This window comes from Lepidochelys kempii, chromosome 6 (assembly GCF_965140285.1).
Source record: "Lepidochelys kempii isolate rLepKem1 chromosome 6, rLepKem1.hap1, whole genome shotgun sequence".
Taxonomy (NCBI): domain Eukaryota; kingdom Metazoa; phylum Chordata; order Testudines; family Cheloniidae; genus Lepidochelys; species Lepidochelys kempii.
In genome coordinates, this window is record NC_136385.1 from 114350348 (window position 1) to 114364368 (window position 14021).

At 37.5% G+C, this 14021-nt stretch overlaps 1 protein-coding gene across 9 annotated transcripts in view; it reads right to left on the reverse strand.

The window, feature by feature from the left end:
• The window catches only part of PPP1R13B (protein phosphatase 1 regulatory subunit 13B), a 139283-nt gene that overhangs the window by 23020 nt on the left and 102242 nt on the right, over positions 1-14021 (reverse strand). For 8 of the 9 annotated variants that reach the window (XM_073349755.2, XM_073349756.2, XM_073349758.2 and 5 more), the window contains 5 exons: positions 6543-6644; positions 5285-5459; positions 4730-4926; positions 1940-2104; positions 648-828 (listed from right to left, as the gene is read on the reverse strand). In XM_073349755.2, the coding sequence (XP_073205856.1) occupies positions 648-828; positions 1940-2104; positions 4730-4926; positions 5285-5459; positions 6543-6644 (820 nt within the window). The remainder of the gene's footprint in view (positions 1-647; positions 829-1939; positions 2105-4729; positions 4927-5284; positions 5460-6542; positions 6645-14021) is intronic. The other variant, XM_073349763.2, reaches the window with a different exon arrangement.

Sequence of the window (14021 nt, forward strand, 5' to 3'; positions counted from 1 at the left end):
AGTAGCACAAGACAGACACACCCCAGAGCCAGAACCAACCAACCATTTTCAAACTTATTTTGGCAAGCTCTCCTCTTTCTGGGGAAACAGACCTGAGAATAGAAATCTATTACAACTTCATTTTTTGCGAAGTAGTGTATTTTGCCCAATTAAATACTGCTTAAATTAAAAAAAATTAAGACAAAGCAGAATACTTTTTTAAACAGATGAAAACAAAACGCTGCAAAAATTAGTTGTATTATATTTACAGATTAAATTGGAGTTACATACTGGATTTTAAAATACAAACGGATTTAAAATCCATTATTTAGAAGCAAACACTCATAGAGCAGAATTATTCATGGTCATATTTCTGACAATTGCACTTCCTCTTTTGTAGGTGCCCTATTCAGTTCATTAGCCATGTAAAAGACTGGAAAAGCCATGGAGACAACATACACTCAGCCTCTTAGGAAGAATGAGTGAGAAGAGACAAAAATATCTCAGATCTGTCTTGAATGACTAATATGCCCAATTCACAGAACAGCACTGAGAAGCCTAGCTCACTTTGACCAGAGAAGATTGTCAAGACATGCAATCTCCAAGGACCACTCCTTTGCCTCCTCCTACCCCAAATATTTTAATAACCATTACACTTAAATACTTACCAGATTTTGATCTCCCATGAGTCGCAGTGGAAGCGATGGTGAGAGACTGTGGTTTCACTGGGTCTACTGGTACAGCATAACTGCCAGCACTAGGAACTTGGATGTAAGGCCCCACTGCTGCTACTCTTCCTGAAGCACTCAGAGATGATTGGGGCGATGATGTTCCATTAATACGATTTAACTAAAATAGACAAATCAAAAATTATGTAAATGTCTATTTATCTAGGTATTTCTAGTGTGTTAAGAAAAAGTATAGTTGAACAATCTAAAATTATGCACTGTAGACAAGTCACCTCAAATTTGTTAATCAAATTTGAACCGGAAAAGCAGATTTCTACTCCACAAAACAGACTTCGTCCACCTGAAACTATACAGAGTTCTCAACCACAGCTATATTTTCCACAAGAAAAATATTTTCCTTCTGTTTAAGGGCTTGCTTCACCTCCAGACATTATAAGGTTGGGGCCCTAATAGGGCACTGAAAACCAAAAGTGAATCTAACTGTAATGGCCCCCTCCATCTGGGCCTTTACCTGGTCATCCAGAGGTACATACCATCAGAAAACAAATGTACAGTTAGGGTGACCAGACAGCAAGTGTGAAAAATCGATTTGGGGTTGAAGGGGGTAATAGTTGCCTACATAAGACAAAGCCCCTAATATTGGGATTTCTGGTCACCCTACATACAGTATCCAGCATGCAGTTGACCACCGTGCTTAATTTGTAACAAAAGAGGTGCCGGGGCTCAAGCAATTTTTTTACATTTATAACTGATACAGCAAGCCCAGAGGTGACAGGGCTACGAACTGCCAAGCCTAGAAGTGCCAGGGCTCAGCCTTGCAAGCCCTGGCACAAATTAAGCACTGGTTGTCCAGGTTATTGAACTACGGGCAGATCATCAAACCACTTAAATAAAAGTCACCTTTCTGCTCCATCCTTGGAGGTGGTGATTTTCATATTTGGGAACAAATATTTTACCAATTATCCAAACCTAACAAATGCCATGATGGAAAGCCAAAAATTAAGCCCTCATTTCTGAAATATTGTTACTGTTGCAATTTTTAAACAATATCCTAGTTCCCAACATAAAAATAAAAGGAAACACACTGCAATCTAAGCTTTTCCTAATGTCAGTGGAAAGAATGACAAAATTCTGGATTTCTAAAGGTTACTATTTTCAAAAGAAGTGTTTTTGTAATTGTGGTTTTTCAGCTGGAGAAAAAAAAGTTACATTTTATGACTCTTAGGTTGTTGAAACCACTAAAATGTGGCCCTTTTAATAGTTTATCTTACAGGAATGTTTTCTTTTTGACGTGCCTCAACTTTTTTCTTGTATAGTCGCTCACGCAGCTCATTTATACGCTTGTCCATCATAGCCACCTCCATGTTACGTTTGTTTAAAAGTTCTTTCTGCTGCTGAAGCTTGGAGTTCTGCTCCTGGTTAAGCCTATTACGAATCTTTAAAAATGCAATTGTTATAATTAAAGTAGATAATTTGACAGCAGGTGAAAAAGTATTTTATAAGATATCCAAAGACATGAAGTAATGTAGATTAAGTTCTTGGCTCTAAGTCTACAGTTCTACATAGCCTGTAACATTTGCATTGAAAGACAATTCTTTAGAATAATAAGAAAATATATCATAGGAAGCAATTGTACATTCATGAGCATATGATGAATCATCTAATTTATGGCAACTCCAAGCATCTAAGCATAAACATGTTTCATAAAGGAACACTGATGAGATAAAAACCAAATCATATATAAAATGTCACAGTAAGCTCATCTTTTTAAACCTTCTTAAAGTCAGTCAATTTTTAACTACCTGGATGGTAAAAAAAAATATATATATATATATATATATATTTAAAGAAAATGTCAGTTTCAACAACAGAAGCTATGCTACTGATTCTGCTTCCAATTCCAAATGAAACCTCTTGATACATGAATGGGATTCTAACTGAAATGCTGGTGCATAGGCTAGACACTGATTTTCCTTTCTATGTGGGAATTAAGGTGAAACCTTCATTTGAAGGCTTCTAAAGGTTAAGGGGGTGGGTTACCTCTACAGTTTAAAATAAATCATTGCGTCCTTCATAATTATTTTTCTTGTCTCCCCATTGGCTCTCTTTGGCACCTTCAATAATTCTGATAGTTTGTCCCAGTTCTCCACTTCCCATGTTGATTTTACATGCAAAGATTTTACATGAGGCAAATTTAAATCTTGATAAATATGTTGGGGGTCAAACTGACAACGAGCAACAATACAGACCGCAGCAATCTGTTAAGCATCTTTGCACTTAGAATTGCTCCAGAGATAGAGATGCACCTAGTGTAAGTGATGGGGGAAAAAAGCTACTTCTTTTTCAATTAAATAAAAATGAAAGAAAGATTAGATTAAGCTTCAAATTGTGCAACCTGGTATCATACTTTAAATGAAGTTTCCCTCCACTTCAGAGAAAAAAATTATATTATATTTTAGGTTTCAGAGTAACAGCTGTGTTAGTCTGTATTCGCAAAAAGAAAAGGAGTACTTGTGGCACCTTAGAGACTAACCAATTTATTTGAGCATAAGCTTTCGTGAGCTATAGCTCACTTCATCGGATGCATACTGTGGAAACTGCAGAAGACATTATATACACAGAGACCATGAAACAATACCTCCTCCCACCCCACTCTCCTGCTGGTAATAGCTTATCTAAAGTGATCACTCTCCTTACAATGTGTATGATAACCAAGTTGGGCCATTTCCAGCACAAATCCAGGTTCTCTCACGCCGCCCCCCCCCCCCCACACACACACACACAAACTCACTCTCCTGCTGGTAATAGCCCATCCAAAGTGACCACTCTCTTTACAATGTGTATGATAATCAAGGTGGGCCATTTCCAGCACAAATCACAAATCATGGTCTCTGTGTATATAATGTCTTCTGCAGTTTCCACAGTATGCATCCGATGAAGTGAGCTGTAGCTCACGAAAGCTTATGCTCAAATAAATTGGTTAGTCTCTAAGGTGCCACAAGTACTCCTTTCCTTTTCTTATTATATTTTAGTGATTGTTAAAGAGCATATCCCAATTACATGAAATCATCATACAAGAGAATGTCCCCATTTAAAAAAAAAAAAATCACGTCAATCTATACTCAAAGGTTCAGAACCTAAGGATAAAAGAAATACATGCATGTCAAGAAAGTGAGACTTGTTGAAAAGCATTACTTGTATTTCACATTTTTAAACTAATACATGGTAGAGCTCACAACTCAACCACAAAACACGATAAGCAAATTATAAAATCGATGAAATTCTGGCAAAATGGCATGTAGTTAAATATTTGTAATTTCATACATATAAACCAGAAACCATAGCAATGTAAACAAAATACTTTAACTTCTAAATTAGTAAGAGCTACACTATAGCTATAAAGGTATACTTAGAGAAATAAGGTAGAGAGTAATTGCAAATTTTTCTTGTATTTGCAGTTTATATTTTACTTCTGGTGATTCTGTTAAAATATAATCAGGACGGGCTTGTTATTTAGCCCCTACACATTTTAACTATATCATATATTCACTATTATGTTTTCATACTGCATTTTACAATGGATATTTTCACTGCTTAATCATACTTTCTAGCTATGAAAGAAGCTTACACAAGGTTTGCTATACCTACTACCGCACAAAAGAGAAACGATTAAGATCTGAAATTAGTCTGAGATCATAAATTTTAGAAAAAAGGAAAACCGAAACAAGCACTAGTTTTACATGCAGAGTTCAATTTTTGCATATCCATTCTCTTCACTGCTGAGTAATCCTCTTCAAATCATTTATACAGGTTATTATATTATTTACAAATTATAACAAAGTGGTGATAAAAAAGTGGTTTTGAAAATTAATGAAGTTCCCTTACCTGAAGTTTATTCAGTTAATGTGCCCTTACAAAAATAACACACACATTCTATCATACTGGTTAATGGGGTTTCCCAAAACCAAGTACAACATGAGTTGCAACACTAGGTGGGGGAAGTAAGTATTATTTTTGTTAATCTATAGATATTGTGAAAAATGTCTCAGTTAAAGGTTTACCTGTAGTTCTTGGTACAACTTTTTTAATTCTACAGCAGCAGGTCCGGTCATCTGTCCATTATAAGACTGGAATCCATTCAATTTCCCTTTCCTTAAGTCCTCCAATTGCTGAGTTAACTGATCCACTTTTAACACTGCTGCTTGTAACTCCTGCTGCTTCTCCTGGAACATGGCACTGATATGCTCAATTTCAGTAGCTATGATTTACAAAAAAAACACACCACAACAACCAAATGAAATACCAGTACAACTGTCTTGTGTGTTTTCATGGTTCTAAACATACAGTTATTGGAAACTGTAGTCCTATATACAGATACTTTTCCATCAATTTAACATAGCATACAAACTTATGCTTATAACATGCTAACATAATTTGCAAAAAGCTGAACATATTTACTAAAATCTATTATTTAATTAATTCACTTGTGAAAGACCCTTTCTAAAAATAGAACAGATACCCAATTCAATATCCTGTTGCTATACTAATATTTGCAAGTTACGGTACAAAACATCAGTGAAATTAACAATGGAAATAGATCTGAAATATCCACATACACAGATTGCCATTCATTATCTTGCTGTAGTCCACTTGTCCTCTCATGGCACGTATTTTTTTCAGCTTTGATTCCTGGGTCTCCACCCGTTCTTTAAGTTTTTGAAGCTTTTCACTCTCAGAAATAGACTGCTGCTGACGGCGTTCTTGCTGCTTCAGATAACGTAAACGTTGTTCCTGCCAAAACAAGGAGAACATGTATTCTAATTTTAGAGGAATTTTTTTTAATAGGTGGATAACGGCAAAACAAACAAACAACAAAACTTGACTTTAAAGAAACCCAAACTTCACTATCAACTTTGGATGGTTTTCTTGCCTATACATCTTTTCTAAATAAATAAAATCACACATGATAGTAAAATGTAATTAAAATATACAACACTACTCCCAGAAAAACCTACTATAATTTGTGCCTACACAAATTTGTCTTAAAAATAGGAATAGGGCACACTGCTTTTGAAGCTACTAAGTCAAACATCAAACGTACACCAAAAACAATTTCAGACTAAACATTCATTCCAACACATCTGTGAAGCTTCCGCAAGCATTTGTTTCCTGCTGCTAGGAGCATGCTTCCTGCTGTTGCAAAATGTCTTCCAACCGTCCATTACTTAATTTCCCAAAGGAAGCAAACAATGGTCAGTAGAGGATTTTAGACAGGCAAAGATAAGGAGATCTGCTATAAGATAAAGTTCCAACTCTCTAAATGACAGCCCACGCACTGAGCAAACACGGGAAATGTTTCTTTTTTTTCCAATATAATTTTCTTCCAGAGAACTGCAAATACAGCAAACTCTGTTAGCTTAAATCTATTTAAATATATTTCAGTCCTGCAGTCCAAGCATGCAATAGGTACTGTATATATTATATAGCATCATTAATAGGGTCACAAAATGCTTCACAGAAATACAAAACTTTGAACATACGTTCATGTTTATATATTCGGAAGGGAGTCTAATACAAAGAGGTAACAACAATATACTAATCCTTTTAAAGATGCATATAACTAGGGAGTCATACTAATTTTCGATGTCTACTGTTTATTAAGCTGTAGTGTTCTATATTGCCTGGATTTAGAAGTATTTATTAATGCAGCAGATTTCTCAGGGTCTTTTATTCAAAATGTTGTAGTGTATTTTTCTAAGTTCTTGAAAATTATATATGCCTATGTTGAAGGAAATCTATATATAATTTTATCTATGAAAGCCTAGTCTTTCAATTGTTGCAGTTTGTCTCTTTTCCACTCCTTTGTATTTTTACCTTAGCAACCAACATTTGCTGTTGGTTTTCAATCTGCTGCTGTTGTCTGGCAGCCATATCTTGAAGTTCTGAAAGCGTGAGTTCAACACGTGGATTCCCAACCTGTAGAAAGCACAAAGCACTACATTAAGATGATTATTTGTTTACACACATTGAATTTTCTGACATCAAAAACCAGACATCAGTAGTCTAAGAATGTTTCTAAGTCCCAATTAAAATCTAAAATACATTTTCTTTTCTTTTCTTCCTCTGAGCTTTGCCAGAGTTTTACGCATTTGGACTGCAGCTAAAAAGCAACCAGCAAAGGGATTACAAATGCCACAAATCAGATTTTCCAGAAACACAAGATCAGAATTTCATAATATGTAATTTACTTGTTTGTTTTCTGTTTCTAGGTTTCTGAATACCCTTGGTTCTATAGGGGCATTTGTTCTATATGTTACATTTGGTACATGGCCAAGAGATAACAAATACTTGATGTTCCTGGGTAGTTTTTGTTGTTGTTGTTTTGTTTTGTTTAAGATGAGACTTTTTCCTTAATTATGGTGAATTATGTATTTTGTGAGCAAAAGCACATGCAAGAATTAGTTTCTAACAATTATTATTCGAAGTGTAGTCTCTTTAAAAATCTAAGAGTCTTTCAGGCTCTGAAGCCTGGGGGGAGAGATGGGCTTGAGAACCCGAGCTCCAACCCAAGTCCACATCAAAGCACTGTCCTACACAGATATTTTTACAGCTCTAAGTCTGTGGATCAAGGCTGGAATGCTTGCTCTGAGAGGCAGTGCAGACATGCCCACAGAGGGGCAGCAAGAGAGGCACCCCATCCCTAATAAGAGCTCCCATAACAGAAGAGGAAGGATGGACCTCTATAAGAAGGAAGGCAGTGGGAGGCAGAAGATAGATAATACCATGGGGAGAGAATAGAATACAAGGTGGAAGAGAAAAGTTAACATGAAAAAGCAAGGAAGTGGATGAAGAAGAGAAGCAAATATGGAAGACAAAGAATGAGGAGAAAACAAATGCTGCAACTCAAAGAAAGAGAAAAGAGAACAGGAAACAGTACACAAAAACAAAAATGGTACAATGCCACAAGAATGAGTAAGACAGAAAGAGACAAAGGAGGGGGGGGGAGATACAGAGAAAAAGGGAAAAGCTGGAATAGATACATCTTTTAGGTTCAATAAGTATTTATTTTAAATGTGTTTATTTTTATTGAATTTCTATGGCAGATTTCCAGTTTCTGGCCTAAAGGTTGTCTCTCCGCCCTTATTTAAGTTGAGCAAGTTACATGTGATGTCATCATGAATCATCTCCAGTGGTCCTCTCTAAGAAATCCTAAAGACAATTCTGACTTTTGCCAATACATATATAAGAAAGAATGCACACGGGGCTCTCTTTGTTTTTAACTTCCCAGTGAAAGTAAAGATTTTCACGCTTCAGACAGTCATGAAAATTCCTCATAAGGATTACACACAAGATGGCCATCACAAGCTTTAAAGAGTTAAAAATCCTATTTTTCCCCCACAACAGCACATGAAAGCAGTTTTTCTCTAGTGGCAATAAATATTAATAGAAATGAGAAAAATATATAAATAGAAAAGCCTCCATTTTTTGATGACCTAGTACTGCTTAAGATCCATTTTTTGGCAGATTTAATAAAAATTAAATTGAGGCCAATAAATTACTGTGCTGTGTTTTAACAAATTTTGCTTGTGAAAGGTAACAAAAGCCTTCACAAAACTGAAGCCAAATCATCTAATATTTGGACAATTTTAAACACTTTGTTAATGAGGAGCAAGTATTGAATATTATTTACAATTTGAAAGGCACTTTGAAGATATGAAATGCTAAGTATTATATTGTTTTAACAGGAATACAATTACTATTCAAATTATTTCAATAATTTCATAATCTTTTATTAAAAAAACCAAAGTCATTTGTACCTACACTTTCAGGCCTTCTACTCTGTGAAACATGTTCATAAAAAGAATTTTTTTAAAAAAGTGGGAGTAAAAAAACAAAACGAAAGTGAATTCCAGAAGTCAAAACTGCTCTATATCTCTCACCAAATATCTGCTCTGCTACACTTAGATAAATGAATGTTGCAATACCAGAACTTCACTATAATCTTGTCAAACAGAACATAGTATACCAACACCTGAATAGTAGGAAGAGTTGGTAGGCGAAAATAGTGCAACTTTTGTTACAACTGGTTTGAAATGTAATGCAATCAGCAAAGTTTAGTAATGAAACAGGCAGGCTATTGTGCTGGCAATGTAATCATTCTACATTCAATGCAGCATTTGAGCCAATGCTTAAGATTACATTATTAATAACAAAGTTAAATGTACAGCATATCCTACCCCATTACAATCACTCTCACAGAAAAATCAAAGGAAGTTAAACGCTCCGGAAGTGTTGTGAGATGAAACTCAAAACAATGCTTACACGAGGGAAGAGAGGTTTTAAGATTCATAGACAGGGCAAAGCAACAATCACAGGGAAATCTAAGCCAAACCCCACATCTCCTGGCATCTGAGAGGAGACCTGGTTCAGAGTCTCTGCTCCTTGGTCCTCCCAGGTTGCCTTGCATAGTTCTGTAATGATCTGAGCTGCCAACAGATCCTGCCATACCAGTATCTTTCCCAAGAGAGGAAAACTCCTGCTCTGAAATCCGCCAGGTAACAGAGAAACAGGGCACTTGAGTAACTGACCTCCAGCTCTGGTACACACTGCTCTGAAAGCTACAGATCTCCAGTCTTTGTGTCCCTGCAGAGTAGTGGTGCAAGTAGTGGGGAATGAAAAACAACGATTTTGACAAGCTCATATTAAGGTGGGCTTTCTGCTTCTTTGTTGCCCTTCACAGTATAGAATGAAAAGAAGCAAAAAATTTCCCTAGTCACAAGAACAGACTTTCATAAAACTACTGTATATTCATACTGCAACAGGGATTGCTAACTAGGAGGTGGGGGGAGAGGGAGGGGAGGAATGGCAAATAATGCCATTTTAACTTTTTTATATTTTATGTATAACTTCATATAGTCTTCCTGAGAGGTCATTCTTTACAACACGGAATATTTAAAATGTTCCTTTCAGGTGAGTGTCCTTTTTATCCATTTGCACCCAGTAATAGCATAATAAAAAGTAATATGCACATAGTCATTTCCTATCGTCAAAGCACCGCACAAACACTTAGCTAATCCTTCAAAACATTCCTGCAAGTTAAGTATCATTCCCATTTGACAGATGAGGAACAAACAGAGGGTAAGTACTTGCCCAATGCTACATACGAAGTCAATAGCAAAGCAAGTATCAGAACTCAGGAAGGTTTCATATTCTCATAACCAAACTTATTCCAGTATACTATTCTGCCTCAATATCTGCTAATTATTTCAAACTTTGAATTAAAATTGAACTCTGAATCACACTTCATTTTTATGTAAAGGGAACCCAAATTATTTCCATTCAAGTTTTTATTTTATATCCATCCTGAAATTCAGACTGGAAATAATTTTTATAGACATATTTTAATTTAGAATACAAGCTGTTTGTCTGTCATCACTTATCCTACCGTAAATGAACAAATGTGCAAGTTTGAGTTTAACTATTGAGTTTAACTGAATATATGAATTGTATATACTATTATATATACTCACACACGAAATCAGCTCAGATGCATGAAAGCAGTTCAGGCACTAGGGAGATCCAAATTTGGAATATTTCCTTTGCAAGCTGCTAAGACATCAGTATGGTAGAGACATGACTTACTTAAATTCCAGAGGAGAAAAAGACCGTCCACTTGGTGAACACCTCCTGCTGGTCATATTATGGAGCAGAATCATATTGGAAATAGTAGCCCAAGTAACCCTACTCCTAGTAAATGTCAGCATCAATGGAAGCTGTTTATAAAAGATGAATAGGTGATGAATAGGGTAGGGTATGGAATAGTGGCCCTAAAACAAAGGGGTATAAAAATACTGGCATAATGTCTAGATCAGATACAGAACACCTTCGTATTAATTTGATTTACCAAAAAGAGAAAATCCTAGATAGTAGTTTGTTCTAAATTTTTTAAGTAGCATGACTGTAACAGACATCTTTTCCACAGTATTCTCCCTTATAGGTCTCATACCTTGCCTAAGCTTCCTGCTTACTATTACCATTAAATGGCCAAGACATTTTACAATGAGCTATATATTAAAGCAGGGCTCAAAATGGAAAAGAAAAGTAAGTTCCATCCACAAATCAGCATATGTTCACTTAAAGACACAAAGATAAGATACCAAAATGAAATGCTGCTCCTAGTATACTGTGCACATGTTGAAAATAATCACAACTGCTCTGTTGTGTTCCTTGGGCATGACTCCCTGTCAATAGGGCTCAGATACTCTCTGTGCTCAGCTGATCTTCTTGGGCTTGGATCCCCCAGCTGGGCTCAGGATATCCCTGATCTTTGTTGTGTTTGGTGGATTTCAGACTTGGCTCCTGACTGGTAGGGCACAGATGCTTCCTGGTTCTCCCTGCTTAATGGCTCCAAGGGTCAGAATGGGAAAAACAGGTGGTATTCTCCCATGCACCACAGACTTTATACCAAAATGAGATACCACTTGCATTAAACTGTGCAGATCTTCAAAGTCCTTCCTTCTTGTATGCTTTGATCAGCAGTCAAAGTTGGCAATGTTGACATTTAAATTATCATCCTTAAACTTCAGACTGCCCCCTCTCTTCCTGCCTAAGACATATGGACGCAATCCACACCTCTCAGAGCTATTGTTAAGAATGTCTACAGACTCAGGAAAACATCACTGCATCAGGTTATGTCTGTTCACATTTTCAAGATCATCATCCCAACAATAAGGCTAAACACATTTGTTTCAAAATGAAAGCTCAGATCTTGGAGTACAAAATGACAACCTTTAAGAAAATAATTGATTTTCAGAGCCACCACAAGCCATCCCCAGTTTGACTCCCGATAACTAAGAACTCAGCACTGCTCTAGATCAGTATGTTTTATGAATATCTTTTAAAACTATTATTATGCTTAAACACATGCTACATACAGCATACAGAACAGGAGAGCATGATAAATTCATACATTAGCCTCTCCATATAGAAATCTCTGAGAATATTTGTATATAAACTAATTTTATAGTGCAAAAACATTTAACTTGCATACATAAAGGTTTTAAAAAGCTATTTGTATAATCTGCAAAAAAACAAAAAAAAAACAAAACCGATCACCCTGACAGCCTGCATTTTATATACAAATCTTCTCTAAAACTTCTAAATATTTATTTTACTGAAAACTATTATGGCTAAGTGCCCTTCACTATTAAAATAACTACACAGTGTTGCGGAGGAGAAGAAGGGGAGGGAGGAGATTTAAACCTGCAATTTCACTCACTGCTGCTGCTGCCTCCTTTTCATCCATATGATAAATGAAGTACAGAAACCAAGCAAGATTCCTCTTCAGTTTCAAGTTAATTATTTTCAGAAAGATAGTAAAAACCAACATATGTTAGATATCCCAAGTATAGTAGCATAGTCTTTGAAACAGCAGGAAATTTAGCAAAAAGGCAAAAATTCCAACATATTTTCTCTGTCAAGATCTAGTTGAATAAATCAGTTTGTTTCAACCACTTTATCTTTACTGATGTAGTTTATAATAATCTGTATTCAATTCAAGCAAAACTACTGTGAAAACACAGGAAAGTTTGGAACAGTTATTTAGTCAGTCCAAGTCCTTCTTCAGAAGTAACTGTTGTGTTACAGTATTATGCAAAACAGCACAGTATGTATCCTTAATGAGATCATCATCCTTCCAATACATTTCTTCTACTCATACTAGCTATTACATGGTGTCACTCGCCTTTCACAACAAACCTGGACCTATTACATTTAAGCCATAAAAACATCTTCCTATTCCTGCAGCAAGGAAAATCTACCTCCTTTGGGATTGCACTTTTTACAACAACAACAACAAAAGAGCACTGCAAATATCTCCTCCTCCAGATTCCATAAATTCACTTGCAATATAGTTATAAGTTCCAGGAGGCGGGTCTGCTGAACTGTAACTTTCTTTACATTCATCACTTGGGAGTCTTACACTCTAAAATGAACTCCTAAATAAATATTGTTGGTTCAGTTATTAAACATTACAGATGTGTAACAAACTACCTCCCATAAACAAAAGCGTTCACAAAGTAGTTCCCATCTATGCCCACGAATTGCTTACAGGTAGTAAACATTTTCAAAAAATGTTGCACCTGTTTTGCTCATCGTATCATCTCGAAAGCTCATCGGGCAAGAGGAATTTGCAACAAATAACAAGGCTTGAGGAGAGGAAGGATATCCGAGTGGTTGGGGCAGTGGCTTGGAATATGGAAGACAAAAAAACGGTTACTTACTTTCTCGTAACTGTTGTTCTTCGAGATGTGCTGCTCACGTCCATTCCACACTAGGTGTGCGCGCGCCGCGTGCACGAGCGTCGGAAACTTTTTCCCTTAGTGACTCCTGTCAGGCCGGCGAGCATCCTGAGTGGCGCCACTGCGCCATGCATATATACCCGACCCCCATGCCAGCCCGACCCCCTCCAGTTCCTTCTTGCTGGCGACTCCGACAGAGGGGTAGGAGTGTGGGTGGTGGAATGGACGTGAACAACACATCTCGAAGAACAACAATTACAAGAAACTAAGTAACCGTTTTTTCTTCTTCGAGTGCTTGTTCAAATCTATTCCACATTAGGTGAATTACAAGCTTACCTCTGCAGGAGGGTAGAAGTCACGGAACAACTGCTCGGAGGACCACTCTGCCAACTGCCACGTCCTCTCTGGCCTGCTGGTTGACCGCATAGTGGGTTGTGAAGGTGTGCACCGAGGACCAGGTGGCTGCTCTACAGATCTCCTGGATCGGGACCTGTGACAGGAACGCAGTGGAAGTCACCTGCGCCCTGGTCGAGTGGGCTGTGACCGCCGGGGCCAGAACACCTGCGAGCTCATAGCACGCCCGGATGCAGCTTTTAATCCAAGACGAAATCCGCTGCCGACACCGGGAGGCCTTTCATCCTCTCAGATACAGCCACAAACAGCTGTGTGGATTTGTGAAAAGGCTCGGTTCACTCCAAATAGAACGCCAGCGTTCGACGCCCATCCAGGGTGTGCAAGCCGCGGTGACTCGGGTCCATATGGGGTTTCAGGAAGAACACCGGCAGACAAACGTCCTGGCCCAGATGGAATTGGGAGACCACCTTAGGAAGGAACTTGGGGTGCAGCCGGAGCTGCACCTTGTCCTTGTGAAATACTGTGTATGATGGCTCCTAGGTAAGGGCCCTCACCTCAGCCAGAAGGGTGTCTGAACTAACGGCAACCAGAAATGCCACCTTCCAGGAAAGGTGGAGGACAGAACAGGTAGCAAGGGGCTCGAAAGGGGGTCCCATGAGTTTAGAAAGGACCAGATTAAGGTTCCATGGAGGGACTGGGG